This window comes from Vigna umbellata, chromosome 8 (assembly GCF_029865625.1).
Source record: "Vigna umbellata cultivar VRB3 chromosome 8, Vumbellata_1.0, whole genome shotgun sequence".
Classification (NCBI taxonomy): domain Eukaryota; kingdom Viridiplantae; phylum Streptophyta; class Magnoliopsida; order Fabales; family Fabaceae; genus Vigna; species Vigna umbellata.
The window spans coordinates 19,598,677-19,624,774 of NC_142172.1; the positions used below are offsets into that span (position 1 = coordinate 19,598,677).

The 26,098-nt window shown below is 35.3% G+C and overlaps 1 protein-coding gene, 2 long non-coding RNA genes and 1 pseudogene across 3 annotated transcripts; 3 read left to right on the forward strand and 1 right to left on the reverse strand.

Moving 5' to 3' along the window:
* The first annotated feature begins 3,984 nt into the window (after positions 1–3,984).
* Positions 3,985–9,499, forward strand: LOC148194208 (uncharacterized; annotated as a pseudogene).
* An 806-nt stretch (positions 9,500–10,305) lies between these two features.
* LOC148194209 (uncharacterized) lies at positions 10,306–11,309 on the reverse strand. Its single transcript, XM_088096116.1, has 2 exons — positions 10,751–11,309; positions 10,306–10,641 (listed from the first exon to the last, which is right to left on the reverse strand). The coding sequence occupies exons 1-2, from the start codon at positions 11,277–11,279 to the stop codon at positions 10,616–10,618; spliced, it is 555 nt and encodes a 184-aa protein (XP_087952242.1). The 5' UTR covers positions 11,280–11,309; the 3' UTR covers positions 10,306–10,615.
* A 4,412-nt stretch (positions 11,310–15,721) lies between these two features.
* On the forward strand, positions 15,722–18,081 carry LOC148194210 (uncharacterized). The gene is made up of 3 exons (XR_015781434.1): positions 15,722–15,892; positions 15,997–16,084; positions 17,853–18,081. It is a non-coding gene; the product is annotated as an uncharacterized LOC148194210 (long non-coding RNA).
* A 4,209-nt stretch (positions 18,082–22,290) lies between these two features.
* LOC148194211 (uncharacterized) lies at positions 22,291–24,655 on the forward strand. Its single transcript, XR_015781497.1, has 3 exons — positions 22,291–22,467; positions 22,572–22,659; positions 24,428–24,655. It is a non-coding gene; the product is annotated as an uncharacterized LOC148194211 (long non-coding RNA).
* Positions 24,656–26,098: the final 1,443 nt, after the last annotated feature.

Below are 26,098 nucleotides of genomic sequence, written 5' to 3' on the forward strand. Positions count from 1 at the left end.
TAAAAAGTAATAAACGTCAACTTGAGGAAGAAAATGAAATGGGAAAAATCACATTTACATGAAGTATTATAAAAAAAAATATAACAGAAAATTCGCCACTGTGTGTGTATCTTAAAAAATTTTGAGCTCTCGTTGTGTTTGTCCAACAGAAAACCAAATATCAATACATTGTAAACGATTTCGCATGACTACCGGAAGAACAACATAGCGCTCCTTTGATCAGCTGTTATGTCTCTTTTTCTCTTGTATTCTCTTAGGATCCAAATCAAGTAACGTGTATCTTTGAAAATTTCGGAGCTCAAGTTCTTTTTGTAGGCAAATTATCTGAGAGTCGCATACGTTTCTTTTTGTGTACATTTGTTTCTTTTCAAATGCTTCAATTTTTACTTGTCCGATGTAACATTCCTTTGGCAGTGGCATAAACAATTTGATTAACCTTTATAATCCGACGTTTATCAAGCAATGCGTAGGAAGTTTGCCCTCTTCACTTAAAACTTTCATACCAGAGGATGTTCTGTGATCCTTGGAAAATTTGTCTATTGCATCCATCACAACGGGGTAACTTTTATCATGGGATTCTGGGAAAAATCCTGAATAAACCATCTCCTTAAAAATCTCAAATGCAGAGGCCAAGTCCATATCAGACAGAAAAGCACTGAGCAATGCAATATAAATGAACGAGTCGGGCTTCATTTCTTTCTGTTCCATCTCGCGTAAATAATGGAGTGCAGCAGATGGCCTCTTGCAAATGCAAAGACCATAAATAAGTGCCATAAAAGCAACTCGATTAGGAGAACAACCTTTTCTTTCCATCTCTTTCCAAACCAAGAGTGCATCATCAGGCCTTTCTTCTCTGCAAAACCCATCCACCAAAGTTGAGTAAGTGACGACATTGGGCTCCCTGTCTTCTTCAGACATTTTCGACAGAAGAGACATCGCCCTATCAACAGAACCACTTTTGCACCAACTATCTATAAGCAGACTGTAAGTCACAACTGAGGGACAGAGGCCCTTTACAACAATCTCCTTATCCAACAATTTTTCAGCTTCTGCAACTCGGTTGACCTTGCAGAGCCCTCTGATCACTATGTTAAAAGCCTTTAGATTTTCACTATATTTTTCTCTTAATCCTTTAGTTTTATAAAATTCTAGTTAAAATTAGGTTTTTGAGGGTAATTTTTAGCATTTGTAAATAATTAGGACATTAATACTTTTTTAGAGAAAATCTTCTAATGAAAATCTTTTTTCTTTACTTTTTCTTTTAATTTTTGAATTGCAGAAATATTTCTTTTATTGTTTTTGGGCATTAATTCATTTTCTTCTTATTGTAGAAAGGTCCTAAAAATTGGGTTACAGATGCAAAGCAATTGGGCCGTTGGTGCAATGTACAATGAAAGGCATTTGGGTTGGATTGGGTGCTCAAATTGCTGGAAACTACTGCTGGAACGCTGCTATTGCAAGCATTGGAATGGACTGGCTGCACATTTTAATTGGAGTGCTGATTTCACAATGGATTGGCTGCTGATTGGAAGCCCACTTAATCAAAACGCTACAGCTAAACTTGAGTGAAACGACTGCGTTTTGGGAGGACTGTTGCTGTAAACGCTGGTGGGCTGAAATCCAATTAGTGATGTGGTGCGTTTTGGTGCACTGTTGCCTTAGGGGTTCTTTGCTGGAGCACTTCATTTGGAGAAAGGAAAAGCAAAACCCAAAGCTAGGGCAGAGTGAGAGCTGAAGAAGAGGAACACATCACTTACCTGAGGTTCGTGCCACTCCACCGAAGTTGCACACGTGTTGAAGAAGATGACCAGTGTGAAAGAAGAGCTGACCGGAGCTGCCACGTGAGAGCTCGAAGCGTCACAGCAAGGTTCTCCATCTCCCATTTTTTTCTTATTCCCCTTTCCTTTTCCCTCTTTCGTTTTCTTTTGTTTTTCTGACCCTATAAAAAGGGCTTTCACCTTGTAAACATATACTTTTGCACACTTTGAGATACATTTTTTGTTCATAGTTCTAAGCTCTGTAGATTAGGGTTATTTTCCACTTTCTATAGAGTAGGATTCCGTTCTCTTTGCTTTTAGAGCGCACATCACGGTGGTGACAGCCGCCGTGACTCTGATTGAGCATGTATTCGGTACAATTTTTGTAATTTTTCTTTTCTCGTTAATAATACAGTTTGTTCTTGATGTTTCACATGTTCAGTGTTTTGATATTCTGTTATGTTTCGTGCTTGTGTGTTTCTTGTGTTGTTTCAATGAATAAACGAATTGTACTGTGATTCTTTGCATTCTATATTTCCTTTTGGAATCAAATGACTCTATTTTAAGCATTCACTTTCGAGATGTCTTCTCGAGCCAAAGATGAGTCCAGTAAATAAAAACTCATTCAGTTTTGTGTTTTTATTCTTTTTCTTCTGTTATTTTTGTATGTGATTTTAAATCTGGAATTGAATTTTATTTGAGATTTGTGAAGGAAAATATCCGCATTTCTACATCTGTTTTGGATGTAATGTGACTCCATAGTGAGCATGACTTATCAAGAGGTCTTCTTGAGAGATGTTAAGCTTCATAATTGTCAGATTAAATTCAATTTCAGTGTTGTTATATTGTTCTTGTTTTGTTTCAATTATGATTTCTGCTCCTATTTTCTATTCGATGATATATAGATTAGGTTCAGTTTTAGTTTTGTTTTCCTTGTGCTGTTAACTGTTAGCATTCATAGGTTAGTTTTAATTGCATTCAGTTCTCATTTTAGTTTAGGTTCTGTTCTGTTATACATAGATTCTATAGTTTAGTTTAGGTTTTATTTTCTTGCATTTTATTTTTCTTGTTTTCTTTTTAAAACAGTTTTCGTTTCTTTACTGTTTTCTTTTAAATTTTCTTTGTTTTAATTCCGTTTCCCCACCTGTGAGTTAGTAGTTAGTAAATAAAATACAAGAATTAATTCTACACTTTAAGCTTAATTTTAGCCGAGTCTTTGGATTGATACCTAGGTTGTCCCTATACTTCATTAGTGGGGAAACTTAGTTTGTTCTGATTTTAGGCGAAAAAAAATCAGTTTAACAAATGGCGTCGTTGCCGGGACTCGGCGAGTTAAGTCTTAGAGTGTTAGGTTAGTCTTGTTTAGGTTTGTTTTCTTGATTTTATTTCTGTTTTGTGTTCATATATGTTCCTTTTTAGTTTAGGATCTGTTTGTTTTGTTTTCATTTTTGTATATTAGGATCTGTTCTGCAGAGTAGAAATTGTGAATATAGCTTGTATAGATTTTCTTTTCTTTCAATTCTTTTGTTGAATTCTGTGATAGAGGCTTTATTGGTCTGATGGGTTTTTATCTTGTGAGCAATTGTTAAGCATGGATCACTCCTCTGCATATGGTAATTTCTCATTTCCTTATAATGCTCAACCACCAAGATTTGACATGTTTTATGAGCCTATTCCTGAGGTTTTTATGCAGCCAGCCAATCAAGCTTTCCAGCAGCAACCACCACATTGTTTTCAACCATATCATGAGCAACCACCCTTGCAAGTGCAGCAGCAGCTGCCACACGTATACTGGGACCAATATGCTGAACCAGAGCAAGAGAATTTCCTGTCGGAACAGCCACGGCAGCCATCTTTTTTCCATTATGATGCACCAGAGCAAGAGGAATTCCAATCAGTACAGCCATGGCAAGATCCATTATGTGATCAGCAGCAGGGGATTCCAGCATCTGAACTTTAAGGACTGACTACTCAAGTGGTTCAGTTAGCTGCTGTTGTCAACAAGCTGATTGAGAGAGTTGAAGGAGAGAAAGAGGCATCAACCAATGAAGCACCACTAATGGTAGCTGCTGCCGCAGAGTTTCAAGAGATTGAGTGTCCAACCACCTCTGTAACTGTATACTCTAATCCTTCTTTCATTGATTCACATTCTACTTTAAATTTTGATGATGATAATTCCAATTCTCTGATGAGTGATGATTGTATGAGTGCATCTGTTGATATTTCTGAATGTGTATTTGAACCTTATGACCATAATTACACTGATACTCATTTTGAAAAGCTAGTTGATGGTTTTAGGGAGTTGGCTGTGATTCATGATTGTAATAGTTTTGTTGTTGTTCCTATATCTGATTTTACCACTGCTAGTGCTCAATTAAGTGAAAATGTGTATTATGATGGTGATAGTATTGAACCTCATTCTTGTTTCAAGGAAATTGATTGTACTGCTGATTTAAAAGTTGAATCTACTGTGTTGAAAGTACAAACTGATTTCAGAAAGTCCAAAGAGTATTTGAAAAAAATGAGGGAAGCTGCTGACCATGTTTTGGTGCTTCAGTACTATGAAATGGATTTTGATGCTGATGTGTGTGAGCCTGAAAATGATTTCAATGTGTTTGATCATATGCATGATGTGCCTGTAGAAGTTGTTGATTTTAGTCCTTGCTTTGATCATTCTAATATCATAAAATTAGCATTTTCCATTGATAGAGTTCATATACCTGCATCTACTGCTTTTTATGATTGCACAGATTTAAATGCACTTCTTGATGATGAATCAGATGCTCATGATGATAGATATGTAGTTTTTGATGATGTGAAAGTTGATATGGTTGATTTTGAAAATGCTTGTGCTGATTTAGGATTAGAACTTGAACTTGAGTTTGCTGGGTTCTTAAACTCTTTAGAACTGAGTAATGAAAAACTCACTGGTTGTACATGCCTTGGGGGTGGTTGTGAAATTTGTGAAGAAATCAGTTCTGCCATATGTTCTGCTTCTAACTATTTTGCAGGTGCCAAGGAAGAGATCATTATGTTCAAGCTGGATGGAAATGACCCTGATGAGGTAGCTAGTGATCAGAGAACACAGGTTTATTCTGAACTTAGCATTCCCATAGAGTTCTCTAAGGTTCAATATGAATTTAATGCTTTGGATCTGTTTAAAGTTGAACCCATAGAACCTACTCTAGATTATGTTCCTGTTATGCCTGCACACACTCATATTTTAGATTCATCCTTTTCCATTGAAAATATTGACATGCCTTATGCTGTTTCAGAGTTATGCACTGGTTTTGACATTATTCCAGTTGATGATAGCTTCACAGTAGGTGTTCATTTAGCTGCTGATTTGATAGATGCTAGTGAGGTCATTTTTGAGGAACCAGTCCAGGTTGAATCTGACTTTAATCCTTCTACTGGTATAGCTGAAATGCACACTCGTTTTCATGTCTTGCATGCTTTACCTGATGTGCCTGATACTTCTAAGCATTTTAAATTGCTTGATGAAATTTCTGTTGTGCATAATGTAAAGATACCTACTGATAGGTGCTCTGAATTTAAGTCATTGTTTTCTGATAACCTGTTTGAGAACCTGCTGAATGACTGTAATGTAAATACACAGGTTATGATGGAGACACATGCTGACTTCGAATTCAGTGATGGCATTGCAGAATTAAACAAAGAGGAAGCTGCAGAGACAAAGGCAACCCTGGTGGAGGCAATAGATGGTGTCAATATTGCTAAAGGAGTCTTGAACGTGCAGAAGCAATTGAAAAATTTGAATGGAGAACCGCAGTTACTGCAACAAATGCCTAAGCAGGAGAACTTCAATGCAGCCATGGAGACAATACACAAAGGAGCTGAGCACAATGGAGAAAATCCAATAAGCTCTTTCTTTTCCCTTCTTTTAAATAGTAGTTACAGGTCTTTTATAGTAGTTTACATAGCTTTAAGTAGCATAATAAATAGTAGGATAGATAATATGTTGTTTTTCATAAAAATAAACGAATTAACTTTGATTTGTGGCCAATCTGAATAAGTTCTTTTCCTCTTTAGTTTTATAGTTTTACTTTTTAGTCTTGTTTCTATTCTTGTTCAGTTGTTGTTCTTTTTGTGTTTTTCAGTTTCTATTCTTGTACATATTTGTTGCTGTTTGATTTGAGTATGTTTTTGTTGATTAGAAAACCTTACTCACTCACACATTGAGGGCAATGTGCCTCTTAAGTGTGGGGGTGAGGGGTTGTAGTTAAAATTTTTGCTTTTACTTTGATAGATGTGTTTAGTATCTGTTTTAGTAATAAAATAGGGGTATTTTTTTTCTGAACTGTTTTTCTCTTAGTTTAGGTCTGGTTTGGTTTATAAATCCCTAGAGTAGTTTACTATTCTTTCTTTAGTCTGTAAATACTTACTCTTGTTACTGATCTGTTTTAGTTTAGTTGTTAGTTTTGTTGATAATAGTTCTTAGGTCTTTTAAAGTTCATTCATTTTCTGGTTTATGTTGTTTTAGCTTAGGTTCTTTTACTGTTTTTTTTTTTTTGTTAAAGAACTTCTTTTAGGTCCCTTTTTCTTTGCTTATTTCTATTATTTTCTCCTCCTTTGTAGTTACTTGTTCTGTTTTAAGCTCTTGATTAGTTTCATGCTTTGTTTCAAGTTTTCAATTAGGATTTTCTTTTCATAATTAGTTTCTATTTTCTTTCTGCTACTGTTTGTAAAATTTTCTGAATTTAGTTTGTCAATACTTAGTTTTTTATGCTTTTAGAATATGTTTTAGGCTGTAGGATTAGACTTTATTTTTGCTTATAGTTTCTGTAATTAGAATTCATATTAGAATTTCCTTTCTCTGCTTATATTCTTGCCTTCTATTTCACGAATTAGATACTCTTTAATTTCTGTTTTAGCATTTGTTTCAGTTTTATTTTACCTTATAGGTTCTGTTCTGAGATTTTAATTTCTGAGTCCTGTTCTGGTTTTCAGTAATTTTCTAGGATCTCTTCCATTCATTGTTACTGTTATGATTTTCTTAGTTTTTTTTTTCTCTTTTAAATTCGAGTCTGTTTTAGTTTAGCTAGGTTCAGAGTTAACTCTTTGATTTTTTTTTCCTTTTAAATTCAAGTCTGTTTTAGATGGGAGTTGGTTTAGGTTATGTTTAGAGTTCTTTCTTTCTTCTTTTGCTGTTTTCTTTCCAGACTTGTAATTAGGATTTGTTAGCTTAATATCATTCTGCTTTAGATGTCTCTTTTGCTGTTTTACTTTGTAGAGCTTTAGTTGAGATTCTTTCTGGTTGCATTCTGTTTAGTTTTACTTTGTCTAGGTTGTAAATAGCTTTAGGTAATGTTGTGCAGGTATTTCTAGATTCTATTTCACATTTTACTTAACTTTTTGCTGACTTACTTAACTTCTTAGCTTTATTTCTTTAAGATAGATTGCCAACAGTGTCTTTAGCTCTAGATTTGAGTAGATGTAGCTCTAGCAGTAGTTTTTGCAGTTAGTTCAGTCTAAATAAGCAGGTTTTGCATGATAGAGAGTAGCAATTCCATTTTTTACAAATCTTTAACCCTGGAGAGTTTTGGGCCAATTTTTTCTTTCTAGTGTGAATGCATGCATGTATAGTCATAGTTCTGATTTTGTATTAATTCTCTTTGATGTGCTTGATCTTGGTAGAACTTAAGAAATGATGTAGGCCTTCTTTCTTCTTCCCATTCACATTTCTTTCCATTGTACCCTCATTTGAGCCTTAGCCTTTTTCTTTGCTTTCCATCCATTATAAACCATTTCCCCCATCAATAAACAACCTTGAGAGATGTGTGAGAAGTAAGGAGAATTTAGAACTCAGAAAGCAGAAAAGAGTAAGGTCAGAGGTGAGATTGAAAAGAAAAGAGCTCTAAAAAGAAAAAAAATCTAATCTGAAAAATAGAAGAAAAAGGTCTGGAAAAGAGAAAAAGAGAAAATTGATTGAGAAAAAGACCTGAGAAAAAAAAAAAGAGATTATGGCCAAGAAAAGAATGCAATACCTGCAGTGAGTTCTATTTGTCCTCTTTCACATTTCTCTTATCCATTCCAGTTTCTGCTTTTATTTCCCATACATCTAGCCTTTCCATCCTCCATTACATTACAAGCCATGAAAGTCCTAGTGATCTAGAGTTATCTTGATTGAAGCAGTGTCAATTAGAATTTTTCCAAAGTTGTGAATTGTGGTCTATCATGTTATGTGGAGTGAAACACAGGCTGACCTAAGTACTTGAGTGCTTTGAGAGAAACACTTTATCCTGTGAGGTTGAATTTGGGCTGCTACTTCTCTGAATTGTATCTTTCTGTTTGGTTTGGTCGAATTTAACTGTTGTTTACTTGCTAGAGTTACTGAAACTTAGATTTAGAGTTGGTGATTCTGTTTGTGCAGTTCTGATTAGAAAAAAATAGCTGGTAGTTGTGTAATTAGCAGAGTTGAGTTGAATGTGATAAGAGTCTAGTGTTCCTTGTTGTGTGTCTTTAGTCTTTTCTTTTTAGATAGAGTCTCTTGCTTTTGCCTTTTATTTTTAGTTGTCCTTGCCCAGGAGGGCAGTTGTCTAAGTGTGGGGGTGTGATAACACTCTAGATTTACATATTTTTCTCTGTTAAAAATCATTTCTTAGATTTCTTTAGTTTTTAATTTCTTAGAATTAGGCTAGTTTTATGTTTTTCTCTTAATCCTTTAGTTTTATAAAATTCTAGTTAAAATTAGGTTTTTAGGGGTAATTTTTAGCATTTGTAAATAATTAGGATATTAATATTTTTTTAGAGAAAATCTTCTAATGAAAATCTTTTTTCTTTACTTTTTCTTTTAATTTTTGAATTGCAGAAATATTTCTTTTATTTTTTTTGGGCATTAATTCATTTTCTTCTTATTGCAGAAAGGTCCTAAAAATTGGGTTACTGATGCAAAGCAATTGGGTCGTTGGTGCAATGTACAATGAAAGGCATTTGGGTTGGATTGGGTGCTCAAATTGCTGGAAACTACTGCTGGAACGCTGCTATTGCAAGCATTGGAATGGACTGGCTGCACATTTTAATTGGAGTGCTGATTTCACAATGGATTGGCTGCTGATTGGAAGCCCACTTAATCAAAACGCTCAGCTAAACTTGAGTGAAACGACTGCGTTTTGGGAGGACTGTTATTGTAAACGCTGGTGGGCTGAAATCCAATTAGTAATGTGGTGCGTTTTGGTGCACTGTTGCCTTAGGGGTTCTTTGCTGGAGCACTTCATTTGGAGAAAGGGAAAGCAAAACCCAAAGCTAGGGCAGAGTGAGAGCTGAAGAAGAGGAACACATCACTTACCTGAGGTTCGTGTCACTCCACCGAAGTTGCACACGTGTTGAAGAAGATGACCAGTGTGAAAGAAGAGCTGACCGGAGCTGCCACGTGAGAGCTCGAAGCATCACAGCAAGGTTCTCCATCTCCCATTTTTTTCTTTTTCCCCTTTCCTTTTCCCTCTTTCGTTTTCTTTTGTTTTTCTGACCCTATAAAAAGGGCTTTCACCTTGTAAACATATACTTTTGCACACTTTGAGATACATTTTCTGTTCATAGTTCTAAGCTCTGTAGATTAGGGTTATTTTCCACTTTCTATAGAGTAGGATTCCGTTCTCTTTGCTTTTAGAGCGCACATCACGGTGGTGACAGCCGCCGTGACTCTGATTGAGCATGTATTCGGTACAATTTTTGTAATTTTTCTTTTCTCGTTAATAATACAGTTTGTTCTTGATGTTTCACATGTTCAGTGTTTTGATATTCTGTTATGTTTCGTGCTTGTGTGTTTCTTGTGTTGTTTCAATGAATAAACGAATTGGACTGTGATTCTTTGCATTCTATATTTCCTTTTGGAATCAAATGACTCTATTTTGAGCATTCACTTTCGAGATGTCTTCTCGAGCCAAAGATGAGTCCAGTAAATAAAATCTCATTCAGTTTTGTGTTTTTATTATTTTTCTTCTATTATTTTTGTATGTGATTTTAAATCTGGAATTGAATTTTATTTGAGATTTGTGAAGGAAAATATCCACATTTCTACATCTGTTTTGGATGTAATGTGACTCCATAGTGAGCATGACTTATCAAGAGGTCTTCTTGAGAGATGTTAAGCTTCATAATTGTCAGATTAAATTCAATTTCAGTGTTGTTATATTGTTCTTGTTTTGTTTCAATTATGATTTCTGCTCCTATTTTCTATTTGATGATATATAGATTAGGTTCAGTTTTAGTTTTGTTTTCCTTGTGCTGTTAACTGTTAGCATTCATAGGTTAGTTTTAATTGCATTCAGTTCTCGTTTTAGTTTAGGTTCTGTTATACATAGATTATATAGTTTAGTTTAGGTTTTATTTTCTTGCATTTTATTTTTCTTCTTTTCTTTTTAAAACAGTTTTCGTTTCTTTACTGTTTTCTTTTAAATTTTCTTTGTTTTAATTCCGTTTCCCCACCTGTGAGTTAGTAGTTAGTAAATAAAATACAAGAATTAATTCTACACTTTAAGCTGAATTTTAGTCGAGTCTTTGGATTGATACTTAGGTTGTCCCTATACTTCATTAGTGGGGAAACTTAGTTTGTTCTGATTTTAGGCGAAAAAAAATCAGTTTAACAGAAACTATGTCAGGAAGGAAACCTAGCTGAACCATGCTGTCAAGAAAATCGCATGCTTCTACAGCCCGGCCACGATCACACAGTTCTTTCACAAGAAGGGTGGAATTTTTTATCCACGGTTCATGCCCACAAGCACGCATCACTTTCAACATATCGATTGCTCCTACGACATCTTTTCTTTTACACAGGCATCCATAAATTGAGTTGTAAGTGAAATGAGTTGGTTCAATTTCTGATTCTTTCATGTCTCTCAACAGCTTACGGCTCTCGTCCAATCTATCAGAATCGCAGAGACCATTGATCAGATTGTTGTGAATCAAAACGCTTGGCCTACCAACAAATTGTTTAAGGTCATTGAAAAGACTTAGAGCAAGGTCCAACTGACCATTTGTGAGTAAGCCATCAATCACGATGCTAAAGGAAGCGGCATTTGGGAAAACCAATCTCTTGTCCTTGAAGAAATCATCCATCTGGACATCAGTGAATTTGCTCTGAATCATCATCTGAAGAAGGCGGCAGGCTTCATCCACCTGTCCCTCATTAACATAACAAGTCAAAACAACATTGTAAATCAAAACGAGAATTTTCTCCTCTTTATCTTCCAGAACCTCTTCCAGCAACTTGGTAATCACACTTGTGTTTGGAAAAGCCGATATCAACTTCGTAAAGATTCCAATATCTGGGGCAACCCCAAACTGCTTCATCTCCGAAAGCAAGCTCAGAGCTCTCTGAGCATCATTACTCTTACACAGTCCTCCAATGAGAACATCAAATAATGAAACAGGAGGAGTGAAGCCAACCCGACACATTTTCTCAAACAACTGAAGGGCCCTATCAACCCGATCCTCCTTGACAAACCCATGAATCAAAACACAGAAAGTCTTCTCACTTAGCCTCACCCCCTGTCCATCCATCCTCTCCACCAACTCAAACGCTTTATCCACATCCCCCCACTTGGAAAACGAGAATGCCAGCACAGAGCAAACACGCGCAAAAATCAAACCCTTTTCCTTCATCCCATCATAAACCCTCAGAGCCTGATCAAACCTGCGAGCTTTGCAATAAGCTTGCACGACAGGCGTCAGCGTGAACTTATCAAATTCCCATCCAAACCCCTTCATCTCCTCCAACCTAGCCTCCACCAAATCAACCTCCCCGGCCTTGGACAGAGCCTCCAACAAGCAGTTGTAGCAGTAAACATTGGGAACGCAAAGACCCTTCACCCGCATTTCATCGAACAGGTGGTGGGCCTCCTGCGCAAGGCCCACTTCGCCCAAACACCGAATGAGGAAGCCCAAGACACCGGGCGTGAAGGAACAAGGAGCGGACTCCACGAGCTGTTTGACGACCGTTTTGAGATGGGTGGTTTGGCGGGAGCGGGAGAAGATAGAGGCGATGGTATTGTATGTGTAACAATTATGGCGGTAGCCATACTAGTGTTGATCGGAGGCCCATTGGAAGAAGGAGAGGGCGAGTTTCCAAGTGGGGAGGCGCGTGAGAACGGACTCGACAAGGGGAGGCGTGAGGATGGGAGCGAAGAGGTTGAGTTTGGGCCCGGCGGCGTTGAGTTGTTGGGTGAAGACGGAGACGAGGTTGTCGGCCACAGAAGAATCATAATGAAGATTGTTATGGGGTGATCTCGAATATGAGAGTTTGGCGATTACAGAGAAAATAGAAGGGATTTTGAGTTTCTGGATTGCGACGGCCATTAACACTCTTTCGCACGAACCACTCCAATTGACATTTGCATTACATTCCTATGTATAGAGGTGTCATTTGAGCCTCTGATCCATGGGTTGACCGTGACCCCTTCTAAAATCAAGCCTCAATTTTCTAGTCCACTTAACAGGAGGTTTTTTAAAAGCTCCAACCCCTAAAGCCCCACATAAAGTGGGCTCGGGTAGGGTTAGGATGGGGCTAGCCCCAAATTAAATTAATTCATTTTTAATGTATTTTTAGTTATTTCTTTTATTTATTTTACAAGTTTAATAATTTTCAAAATTTACATGATATTTAATATCTTTTTAATTAAATATAAATGTATAAATATTGATTTTATAAAAACTTATTTAAAATAAATTTTTAATTATAAGTATATTTTAAATATATAATTTTATTATTTTGGAAAGTTGAAAAGAAAATTTTTATTATTATTTTTATTTAAAAGAAAATGAAAAAAATTTCAAAATAGAAATTATAAAAGTAACACAATTGAGAATTCGATTTTTCAATAATTAAATTCTGATATCTATATAAATATTTGAAATATTAATTATGGATAGATTTTAAATTCGAATCTATTGATTGGATGAATTTTTAATATCGATGTAAAATTTTTATTTTTTATAGTTTGTCATATAAAATTCTTTTGTTGAATGTTTTGTATAGATATATATGCATTAAAAAATTAAACCACAAACTTTGTAAAGTTTAAAATTAATTTCACGTAATAAAAGAACTAATTTTTTAGTGAAAATCCTTGTTAGGCAAAATTCTTATAAATATCATAAATGTTAGTATACATGATCTAGATGTAATCCTAGTGGTTATAAAATCAGATTTTTTTTTCTAACCTCTTAGATTAAATTAATATTCTAAAATCATACTTATCTTTATCCAACAAAGATCGTTTTTATTGAATTATTTATCATAATTGAGCCGATTGTAATAAAAAATAATTAAATAATAGATACAATATTTTTAAATAAATATAATGTTATAATTTATAATACTAAAATTAAAATTATTATTGTATTTAATTATTAACATATAAAATAAATAAAAATTATAATAATTATAATAATAAATAAATTACATCAATTTCTCTTAATAAGAAACTAATAAAAAAGACAAATGAATACAATATAAAATATATGAAAAGGACATAAAAATATATAAATTGATGTAAATGACTAAATTATACGTTTTATAATATTTTTTTAAAAGAATTATATAACTTTGTAAATAATAAATATTAATTTTATTAAATTTGGAAAATTTAAAAAGTTAAAAAGTTATTATTAAGTCAAAATTTTAACATGTTAACACCAATTAAAAATAATGTAATTTTGATCACAAATCTTAATCGAATGACATTGATTTAAACTAGTGACAAAATAGATTACCATCTATAAATAAATTCGTTAGTCCATCAAAATTTTACCAATTAAATTAAATTTTTTAACTTTTAAACCTATTTTACGTGGATATCTCTGAATCGTCAAATTTACAAACCAAAATTAAGATGAAAAAATTATCAAAACAAAATTTGGAAATTAAGGAATAATTATATAAAAGCATTATTATTAAACTAATTAATATAGAAACAGTTATGAAGTAGAAAATTAATTTTATTCGTAAAAAAATATAATTACACATGAATCAATTATGATTATAAGTTATTATTAACTCTCAACACCCAATTTCGTCCGGATTGACTAATAGGTTTGCTGTATTTTATTTTCATCATGAGTGTAAAATAAAAATTAAAAAAATGAAAAATAATGAATAATAAAATAAAACAAAACAATAATAATAATAAAAAAAAAAAACAGAGAACAAAGCGTTCGGCCTTTTGCTGTATGACCGAGCCGTTCGTCCTCAACTAAGCGCGACCGTCCGCCATATACATCGAGCCGTTCGTCCTCTACCCTGCGCAACATGTCTTTGTTGGCCAACATCGAGACCGTTCGGTATAAGACCGAACACCATCTTGAGCGAGCGTTCGGTATCAGACCGAACACCAATTAGGACGAGCGCTCATCATAAAAAACGAGCACCCTAAAGGACGAACGCTCAATCAGAGTATTTTGACACGAGGACGCTCGTCCTCCACTAGATTACTATTTAAATGAGAGAATCAACATTTCACTGTTACTTACTGGAAAACCGAACGGTCAATGACCGTGCAGTAGGAACGTACATATTTATGGGAAATTCTCTTACAATCCATTCTCATTCCAGTTCATATCATCATTAACTTTCACATTTCATACGACTTATATCATGTAAATTCATATATTTCATTTCACCAAATTAACGAACGTTCATGCATCTCAAGCACATTAACATCATGCATTATATTCATCCAGCAAATAACGATCGTTGAAACATTTCATACGTATCATACATCATGCATTAATTTCATGCAGTAAATTAACGAACGTTCATACTAGGCACACCACATGAATTAAATCAAATAAGCTTCCCTTACCTGGAAATGACGAACGTTCACAGACGCACACAATTTCTCCTTTCCACTACAAATCCCCCGCTCGTCAACGCTCGCTAAATCAAGCTACAATGAACGAACCCCAGACACTATCAGATCTACCCCTCGTTAAGAATGGTGATCAACGTACGCACACAAAACTGGTTTTTGCATACCAGTAAGACGAACGACAGAGAGGGAGAACGAACTTACCAGTTCAGTTTCTCCAGACGAACGTTTCCTCTGGAATGCTTGACGCCGAGCGTCCTTCAACGGTGCAGGAATGCTATACGGAGGAGGGTAACGGTGGTTCTTAGAGAGAAGGTGCAGAGAGTGAAGAGAGAAGGAGGAGAGACTTGGATTCTTAGGAATGAAAAGTGGTGTGCGTGCAGAGGGTGGAGGATTTATCAGAATCTCAGATCTGTTTTTCCACCTTGCCAGCGTACGTTCCCACTGCCAGCCTTCTGTCAACGCACGTTCCCACTACGTTTTTGACTAAAATTCACGTGCACGGTTGGCGTCCGTTAGCGGGTGTCAGACGCTGCTGTCTCCACGTGCGTCGCTGAGGTGGCGCACTCTCAGGTTGCCACGTTTTTTTTTTTTTTTTTTTTTCTGAGGCCTGACAAGAGTTAATAATAACTTATAATCATAATTGATTCATGTGTAATTATATTTTTTTACGAATAAAATTAATTTTCTACTTCATAACTGTTTCTATATTAATTAGTTTAATAATAATGCTTTTATATAATTATTCCTTAATTTTCGAAATTTGTTTTGATAATTTTTTCATCTTAATTTTGGTTTGTAAATTTGACGGTTCAGAGATGTGAAACCCTTAATAATTAGCATAAATTAACTCTGACACCTCACCACTTAACACGCACCACAATCAATGTTAATCCCATTTAAACCTAACCACTACTCTGATTTCATCTCTGCTGTGCACTGGAAAACGCACCACGTCACACCCTCAGTGCATTAAAAACGCACTAAACTCTGCATGCACACACGCCACTTGTCACGTTGGAAGCTTCCAGTTCAGAGTTGGTATGCAGGTGTCAGCGTGGGAGAAGTTCGTCCAAACGAACGTGAGTTAAACAAAAATCAGATTTCGAAAACTCATTCCCTCACCTGCACCACTCATCTTCTTCCTCAGAAATTACCCTTTCATCTTCTCCAACTTCTCTCTAGAAACCCTAAACTTCTCTCTACTGTTACTCATCCATCTCCTCTCCGTTTAACATTCAGAACCGTAGGAACGTTCGTTCAGCTGTGGACTTCCTTTTGGACCGAACAGAACTGGAATCCAAGCTGGTAAGTTCCCTTCTTTAGTAGCTGACCATTTGGGTTTCATGCGAGACCATACTCTCGGTTCATGCATGGACTGTACCTGAGGATTTTCTGGTTTTGATGTTTAGATCAAGTGGGAGTGGTTAGTGAAACTGAGGGTAGAAAGCTGTAAAAGACGAACCCAACTTTTGCATTAGGGCGTACACTGCTATCCAGGTAAGGGAAGCTTATATGTTTAATTTTTACTACATGATTTTCTGATCTGAAATGTATATATGAAGAGTATGATGATTGAGTAATTATGAATATTATTGATACGGGATATGATTTCTGGTTTGTTCTGAATGTTGATCTGGATACGTATAAAAGGTGTATGAATGTTATAGAGTTAGGATGATTGGATTGATTGAATCTGTCATGAATGAACACTGATATATGTATTATACAGGTTGTGGTTGATTTGATTCAAATGCATGTTGATTTGATTATGTATGAATGGAATATGTTGATTGTATAGTTGGAATGATTCAAATGTTGAAATCTGTATGATTTTAATGTATTAAATCTGGAAGGAAAGTTGTAAAGTTCATAAAGTTGAAATCTGGAAAAATTCTGCTAAAGTTGAAAAATCTGGAATTTACTCTTTCCCACTGATGAAGGACGTTCGTCCCTGTACGGTCTTAAACCGTTCGGCTTTCAGTAAAATTACTTAGATTGGAATTCTTTCATTTGGAAAGAATTCTGCTCGAGAACGAGCGTCCTCAGTTGATGGTCTGAGCGTTCGTCTAGCTCAGCAATGTTTAAATATTTAAGACTTTATAAATAAGTGACGTTCGGCCTTAAGTCGAGCGTTCGTCCTTAATGTCGTTCGACCTTATGTCGAACGTTCGTTCTACAGAGCGTTCATTCTTATACTGAACGTTCGTCCGAACTGGCGCTCGGTCCTATACCGAAGCGTTCGTCTTAAATAGCGCTCGGTGTATATCCAGCGTTCGTTTTAATTCGTGCTCGGTCATTGACCTAGCGTTCGTCCAAAGCAGGGTTCGGTTTCTAACTGAACGCTCGTCCTTATTATTGAATTCTGAGAGAACGTAATTGACGTTCGTCCAAAGTAAATTTCTGAACGTTCGTTCATTGACAGTAAGAGTTGTTTTCTGTACTTTAAATATTCTGGTTATTTATCTAAGTTATTCTGTAAGATGTTTATTTCTCTTGATTCAACCTAAAGTTCTTGTACTCAACATCTTCTAAGTATTATTCTGAACTTCTAAATTCAATCTCATTTAAATTCTTTAAGAATTCTTAACGTCCATCAATGAATAAGAGTTCGTTTCTTTTGTTCAGAAACGTGAAATCAAAGGTTCTGTAATAAGTTCGTTTTATTTGATTAAAGAATGCATGACGTTAATGTTAAGAGAGTGGAACACAGAATGGAAAGATTATAACTATGAAAGGATTTGATGGTTGAACACTATGTGATATGATTATACGATTATGGAATTGAACGAGCGTTCCAGGGAGGAACGTCTCTTATATGATTGAATATTGAATTGGTAAAGTATGACTGTGGTTAGTTAATGCTGGCTTGGTCCATCCTGATATTCCGTGATGCTCATCTTCACGTAGAAGGGGGTAGTCATGTGTGGGAATGGCAGGAGGTCTTCGTATCTCTCACTTAGCAGGGGCGAAGGATTAACCTCAAGTGGAAGCTGATTAGGTATATCCCGGCTACTACACCACTTGGGTGCAAGGACGCCTGTAACTACATGGTTCATACAGTCCGGACGGTCTGTCTTATATATATTTCTATGTTAAATTATATGATTAAGTTACTTGAGGTATGTGTGAATTGAATTATGAACTGTATGTGTGTTGTATTAATTAAACAATATAAGCTTACCCTTGCATTTCCATTGTGTTGTTTACTGTCCATGTATCTCCGTCTTGTCAAAATGCAATGATCATCCGTTGTGGATGTGAGCAGATGGAGGGGCGTCCCTTGAGCAAATGCTGGAAGAAGAAAATTTGGATGAAGCTCATCTGGTGGACGTTGAAGTGAAGGCCGAGCCTTAGAGTGGTTGTTAGTTTAGTACTGTAAATGTTAGTATAGTTTGAACGTTCGGCTAGATGTTTTGTAAGGCCGTTCGTCTTAATTATCTATTCCTCTATAATGACGTACGTTAGTATTTATCTAAGAACGTTCACTCTTGGATTTTCCCTTGTATGCGCTTATGCGCTTTCTTTTGTACTGATGCCGTTCGATTTTAAATCCAGTTTCAATGCAAAGACTGTTTATGTTACTGTTAATTGTAATTAATTCTGAATTATGGTAATTACTGTATTTTGGGATGTTACATTAGTGGTATCAGAGCGATTTTGTTCCTTAAGGAACACTGTAGGTTGTGAGCCTACTATGTTTGTGCTGTGTATTCAACATTCATTTGATGAGTGTGTCAAACCGTCCAAAGTCAACTAATGATTATTTTCTCTGCTTATCAGAGGGAACAAATGGCACCAAGATCACATCCTCAGCCTGCCGAGAGTGATGCGTCTGGCCACATCAGACTACTGGAATCTGTAATAGAGGCGCTTCAACAGCAGAACGCTGCTTTGATACAGCAAAACACGGTCGCCTTGCAGAGTTTGGAGGCTGCGAGGGCACACTCTGAAGCTACTCAAAGACAGTTGATGGAGATCATAGGAATCACTAGGAATAACACTAACCCAAGGAGGACGCCTTACCCTCATCCAATATTACCATTTACTTTTGGTGAGCCTCAGTCACAATCCTTGATGAATACCGGTCTGTCAGAACAGCAAAGGAACATAAAATGTTTTAAGTGTGGAGGACCACACTTCCGATCATTGTGTCCTCAACTGGTGGAATCAAAATATTGCCTTCAATGTGGGGGAAGTGGACATGTCAAGAACGAGTGCAGCAGGGGAGGACGAGCAGGGTTGGGATCACCAAATGTTGGAAGAGGTCAACCAGGAAGAGGTAGTCGAGCATAAGTGGGATGAGTCTATGTCTTAACGTACGCTGAAACAACAAACTCAGGTACGCTGATCACCTGCACATTCTTGCGGTATGAAATGCCTTGCTGTACGCTGTTTTAGTTATTGTGATAAGAAAGCAGTTTGGTCTGATAGTGTATATACCAACAATTGCATTAGTTTAATATCCGACATGGAGATAGATGCTTATTATGATATTAGTGAGGGTGTAATTTTCCAGAATTAACTAACTTTGGAGAATACTTCCCGAGAACGGGGTGTTGACGTTCGGTTTCTTTTAAGATTAGACCGTTCGGTAGCAAAAAGTAACTGAACGGTAATAGTAAATACTTGGACTTGTGAGTCTTCCTGAAGAGGTGTCAAGGTTATCTATTAAGAGTAAGGATTCAGTCTCTTTCACACTTATGCTAGGTGTTAGATTAACATCAGTAACTTTTTACAAAATAGCCTTTACATAGTGGATGGAACCCAAGAAACAGTTGAATGAGTTGAACATTTCGTTATGTAGTACGCACGTTTTACTAGCGTACAAGAATGATAAATCAGAATGAAACATTTGAGAGCACTGCTAGGAATGTTAAGGATAAGAAGAATGGTGTGTGGAATTGTTTAAAGCGTGAATTACTGGATGAACAAAGTACAAATACTAGGTCGTGTGTAAACAGTGATAAACCGAGAGTTGGGTTGATTGAGAAGTTTTAGGCACTTAACATTATAAGTGATGATACGAACGTTATTAAGGGCTTGGGTTGGAAGTAGGAAGTGAAGCGTTCGGTAGAACAGATCGAAAGTGAGTAATGAGCAGATTTTGAGTTACGAATGGACGGTGTGTTGAAAGTTCAACTAAGAGATTTTTGTCCTTTATAGTGATTTGGGAGATGGATTTTTGTAAGGTCATCGCGATCAATTTAATAGCTGGGTTTATAAGCAGAAGTAACTAGGTTTATGTGTTATGGTGTAACACGTTAAAATGTAAAGGAAGAACTTTCGAGATCGCACGACAACAGGATAGGGTTACCTAGAACTTAAGTCAATTACCTTTATAGATCGGTCATAAGGTAGGGGTACTATTAGAATTACTGAGGATAGGCTGACCAAGAAATTTGCTTTATGATCATCGGTTTGAGAACTAACCATAATGATGGGTTTAACTCCACAGTAGGTAGGAAGATTGATTTCTTAGAATCCAAACTGGTAGCAATTCTGATAGACATTTCCAATTCATCTTTGGGTTCCGTGCAATCATTGAAGAGTAAATTAGCATCCGGTTGAAGACTTACTCAGTTATCATTCTGAAGGAATGGCTCGACAAGTAGACCGATACTGACGTTCGCATGTTTATACGAACGTCTGCTTTGAATCAATTAGGGGTCAGAGATAAGAATTTTCTTTAGTATAGATAAAGAAGAAAATCCTAGTAAACGATCTCTAAGAATCCTTCTTTTTCTACGATAACCAAGAAAATCCATTCTCTGCCTAAATCTAAAATGTTTGATACTTCCTTTAAACTACTCGGGAATTCCTTATATTCCCTTCTTCAAACAGTAACTGTCATTTAGAATCAGTCTTATATTTTATTCATTGCGTTTCTTGTGATTAATCGTTTGGTTTTTCATCTGACAAACGTTCTCCTTCTTCTAAGCGTTCAGGTCTTTTGGCTGCTCGGTTTCGTTCGTTTTCTTTAGCACTCGTTAATTATGTCCTTTATTTGGATTAAGTATACAAATATATATAGTTCACCTTGTCTTGTTTTTCATTAATAATTCTATTCCACGATATTCATATTATTCTTTCGATGTTTCTCTTCTCTGTCTTGCTGTTTCTTTTGTTTCATTGTTTCACACTCGACTACAATAGAAACCAACTCCCATATTAATTATTTTTCCTCTTGAAAGACTTGTGACTTTTCTTAATAATGATTTTTCTCGTTCGGTATTTAGGTTACCGATCGATCAACCTTTCAAAGCCATTACTTCCTTATTCAAATGTTATCAACCGTTTACTTACTTCAGAGTTCTTCTGTAGCTCACTCTCTTTCCATAACCATTCAGCCTTACCCAAATTTTCCGTTCGGTATAGTTGGAACCAGTCAGCCTTGAATATTCACTAAGGACGCGCGAGAGTAGGTAGATCCGTTTGCCTTAAAAGCTGTTTCTCAAATTCATTAGTATTATCAAATCTTAAATAGAATCTGGCGAGTTGAGTATGAAGATATCATTGCCTCCTCAATTAGCGAGTCATCGTCTAGCTTTCACGCATCACCACTCTGGAAGTATAATGGAGACTCGTCTAATGTGCTAGAACTAGAAGATGTTCATATTTAGGGATACCGAATTGTATAGATCCAACCAGTACGCATAGGAGATACCCCAACCAAGTGTTTCAAGAGAAAATCCATCAGATGGGTGAGAGTGGTATGGAGCGAGAAGGATGACAACACTACGAGAGAAGTTGAAGATTTACAAGCAAAGACAAAGTAACTCCGTATACCCTTTAGTATCCCTTAAATTTTCGAGGACGTAAGTGCCGCACACCACTTTGTTGGTTCCATGAAGGAGAGAATGTGCTAAATGGATTTGAACTCATCCAGCAAACTACCGAGAAAGTGAAGTTAATTCAAGAAAGGCTGAAGACGTCACTTAACAGGCAGAAGTCGCGGATAGAAGAAGAAGACCTTTGGAGTTCACTGCAGGAGACCATGTATTTCTTAGACTCAACCTGATCACTGGAGTAGACCAAACCGTTCGTCCAAAGAAGCTATCTCCCAAGTTTGTAGGACCGTACCAAATTTTGAGGAAGATCGGACCAGTGGTGTATGAACTAGCTTTGCCTCCTCAACTATCAAATCTTCATCCAGTCTTCCACGTTTCCCAACTCCGGAAGTACATAGCCAATCCTTTCCATGTTTTAGAACTGGAAAATGTTCCACTTCGTCACGACAGAACGCTAGAATTTGCAACCTGTTCGCGTGGAAGAATGCGAAGGCTGGTGATTTAACTTGGGAAGTGGAGGATGCTATGAAAGATTTGTATTCCCACTTATTTATGGGTAAGTTCTAAATTTTCGAGGACGAAAATTTTTGTAGTTAGGGAGAATGTGAAACCCTTAATAATTAGCATAAATTAACTCTGACACCTCACCACTTAACACGCACCACAATCAATGTTAATCCCATTTAAACCCAACCACTACTCTGATTTCATCTCTGCTGTGCACTGGAAAACGCACCACGTCACACCCTCAGTGCATTAAAAACGCACTAAACTCTGCATGCACACACGCCACTTGTCACGTTGGAAGCTTCCAGTTCAGAGTTGGTATGCAGGTGTCAGCGTGGGAGAAGTTCGTCCAAACGAACGTGAGTTAAACAAAAATCAGATTTCGAAAACTCATTCCCTCACCTGCACCACTCATCTTCTTCCTCAGAAATTACCCTTTCATCTTCTCCAACTTCTCTCTAGAAACCCTAAACTTCTCTCTACTGTTACTCATCCATCTCCTCTCCGTTTAACATTCAGAACCGTAGGAACGTTCGTTCAGCTGTGGACTTCCTTTTGGACCGAACAGAACTGGAATCCAAGCTGGTAAGTTCCCTTCTTTAGTAGCTGACCATTTGGGTTTCATGCGAGACCATACTCTCGGTTCATGCATGGACTGTACCTGAGGATTTTCTGGTTTTGATGTTTAGATCAAGTGGGAGTGGTTAGTGAAACTGAGGGTAGAAAGCTGTAAAAGACGAACCCAACTTTTGCATTAGGGCGTACACTGCTATCCAGGTAAGGGAAGCTTATATGTTTAATTTTTACTACATGATTTTCTGATCTGAAATGTATATATGAAGAGTATGATGATTGAGTAATTATGAATATTATTGATACGGGATATGATTTCTGGTTTGTTCTGAATGTTGATCTGGATACGTATAAAAGGTGTATGAATGTTATAGAGTTAGGATGATTGGATTGATTGAATCTGTCATGAATGAACACTGATATATGTATTATACAGGTTGTGGTTGATTTGATTCAAATGCATGTTGATTTGATTATGTATGAATGGAATATGTTGATTGTATAGTTGGAATGATTCAAATGTTGAAATCTGTATGATTTTAATGTATTAAATCTGGAAGGAAAGTTGTAAAGTTCATAAAGTTGAAATCTGGAAAAATTCTGCTAAAGTTGAAAAATCTGGAATTTACTCTTTCCCACTGATGAAGGACGTTCGTCCCTGTACGGTCTTAAACCGTTCGGCTTTCAGTAAAATTACTTAGATTGGAATTCTTTCATTTGGAAAGAATTCTGCTCGAGAACGAGCGTCCTCAGTTGATGGTCTGAGCGTTCGTCTAGCTCAGCAATGTTTAAATATTTAAGACTTTATAAATAAGTGACGTTCGGCCTTAAGTCGAGCGTTCGTCCTTAATGTCGTTCGACCTTATGTCGAACGTTCGTTCTACAGAGCGTTCATTCTTATACTGAACGTTCGTCCGAACTGGCGCTCGGTCCTATACCGAAGCGTTCGTCTTAAATAGCGCTCGGTGTATATCCAGCGTTCGTTTTAATTCGTGCTCGGTCATTGACCTAGCGTTCGTCCAAAGCAGGGTTCGGTTTCTAACTGAACGCTCGTCCTTATTATTGAATTCTGAGAGAACGTAATTGACGTTCGTCCAAAGTAAATTTCTGAACGTTCGTTCATTGACAGTAAGAGTTGTTTTCTGTACTTTAAATATTCTGGTTATTTATCTAAGTTATTCTGTAAGATGTTTATTTCTCTTGATTCAACCTAAAGTTCTTGTACTCAACATCTTCTAAGTATTATTCTGAACTTCTAAATTCAATCTCATTTAAATTCTTTAAGAATTCTTAACGTCCATCAATGAATAAGAGTTCGTTTCTTTTGTTCAGAAACGTGAAATCAAAGGTTCTGTAATAAGTTCGTTTTATTTGATTAAAGAATGCATGACGTTAATGTTAAGAGAGTGGAACACAGAATGGAAAGATTATAACTATGAAAGGATTTGATGGTTGAACACTATGTGATATGATTATACGATTATGGAATTGAACGAGCGTTCCAGGGAGGAACGTCTCTTATATGATTGAATATTGAATTGGTAAAGTATGACTGTGGTTAGTTAATGCTGGCTTGGTCCATCCTGATATTCCGTGATGCTCATCTTCACGTAGAAGGGGGTAGTCATGTGTGGGAATGGCAGGAGGTCTTCGTATCTCTCACTTAGCAGGGGCGAAGGATTAACCTCAAGTGGAAGCTGATTAGGTATATCCCGGCTACTACACCACTTGGGTGCAAGGACGCCTGTAACTACATGGTTCATACAGTCCGGACGGTCTGTCTTATATATATTTCTATGTTAAATTATATGATTAAGTTACTTGAGGTATGTGTGAATTGAATTATGAACTGTATGTGTGTTGTATTAATTAAACAATATAAGCTTACCCTTGCATTTCCATTGTGTTGTTTACTGTCCATGTATCTCCGTCTTGTCAAAATGCAATGATCATCCGTTGTGGATGTGAGCAGATGGAGGGGCGTCCCTTGAGCAAATGCTGGAAGAAGAAAATTTGGATGAAGCTCATCTGGTGGACGTTGAAGTGAAGGCCGAGCCTTAGAGTGGTTGTTAGTTTAGTACTGTAAATGTTAGTATAGTTTGAACGTTCGGCTAGATGTTTTGTAAGGCCGTTCGTCTTAATTATCTATTCCTCTATAATGACGTACGTTAGTATTTATCTAAGAACGTTCACTCTTGGATTTTCCCTTGTATGCGCTTATGCGCTTTCTTTTGTACTGATGCCGTTCGATTTTAAATCCAGTTTCAATGCAAAGACTGTTTATGTTACTGTTAATTGTAATTAATTCTGAATTATGGTAATTACTGTATTTTGGGATGTTACAAGAGATATCCACGTAAAATAGGTTTAAAAGTTAAAAAATTTAATTTAATTGGTAAAATTTTGATGGACTAACGAATTTATTTATAGATGGTAATCTATTTTGTCACTAGTTTAAATCAATGTCATTCGATTAAGATTTGTGATCAAAATTACATTATTTTTAATTGGTGTGAACATGTTAAAATTTTGACTTAATAATAACTTTTTAACTTTTTAAATTTTCCAAATTTAATAAAATTAATATTTATTATTTACAAAGTTATATAATTCTTTTAAAAAAATATTATAAAACGTATAATTTAGTCATTTACATCAATTTATATATTTTTATGTCCTTTTCATATATTTTATATTGTATTCATTTGTCTTTTTTATTAGTTTCTTATTAAGAGAAATTGATGTAATTTATTTATTATTATAATTATTATAATTTTTATTTATTTTATATGTTAATAATTAAATACAATAATAATTTTAATTTTAGTATTATAAATTATAACATTATATTTATTTAAAAATATTGTATCTATTATTTAATTATTTTTTATTACAATCGGCAAATAATTCAATAAAAACGATCTTTGTTGGATAAAGATAAGTATGATTTTAGAATATTAATTTAATCTAAGAGGTTAGAAAAAAAAATCTGATTTTATAACCACTAGGATTACATCTAGATCTTGTATACTAACATTTATGATATTTATAAGAATTTTGCCTAACAAGGATTTTCACTAAAAAATTAGTTCTTTTATTAAGTGAAATTAATTTTAAACTTTACAAAGTTTGTGGTTTAATTTTTTAATGCATATATATCTATACAAAACATTCAACAAAAGAATTTTATATGACAAACTATAAAAAATAAAAATTTTACACCGATATTAAAAATTCATCCAATCAATAGATTCGAATTTAAAATCTATCCATAATTAATATTTCAAATATTTATATAGATATCAGAATTCAATTATTGAAAAATCGAATTCTCAACTGTGTTACTTTTATAATTTCTATTTTGAAATTTTTTTCATTTTCTTTTAAATAAAAATAATAATAAAAATTTTCTTTTCAACTTTTCAAAATAATAAAATTATATATTTAAAATATACTTATAATTAAAAATTTATTTTAAATAAGTTTTTATAAAATCAATATTTATACATTTATATTTAATTAAAAAAATATTAAATATCATGTAAATTTTGAAAATTATTAAACTTGTAAAATAAATAAAAGAAATAACTAAAAATACATTAAAAATAAATTAATTTAATTTGGGGCTAGCCCCATCCTAATC

Coding starts and splice junctions, on each gene's coding strand:
- LOC148194209 (XM_088096116.1), bottom strand. CDS start 11,279: ATGGATGGACAGGGGGTGAGGCTAAGTGAGAAGACTTTCTGTGTTTTG. Junction 10,642..10,750: donor TGATGGCTTACTCACAAATG/GTCAGTTGGACC, acceptor CGATTCTGATAG/ATTGGACGAGAGCCGTAAGC.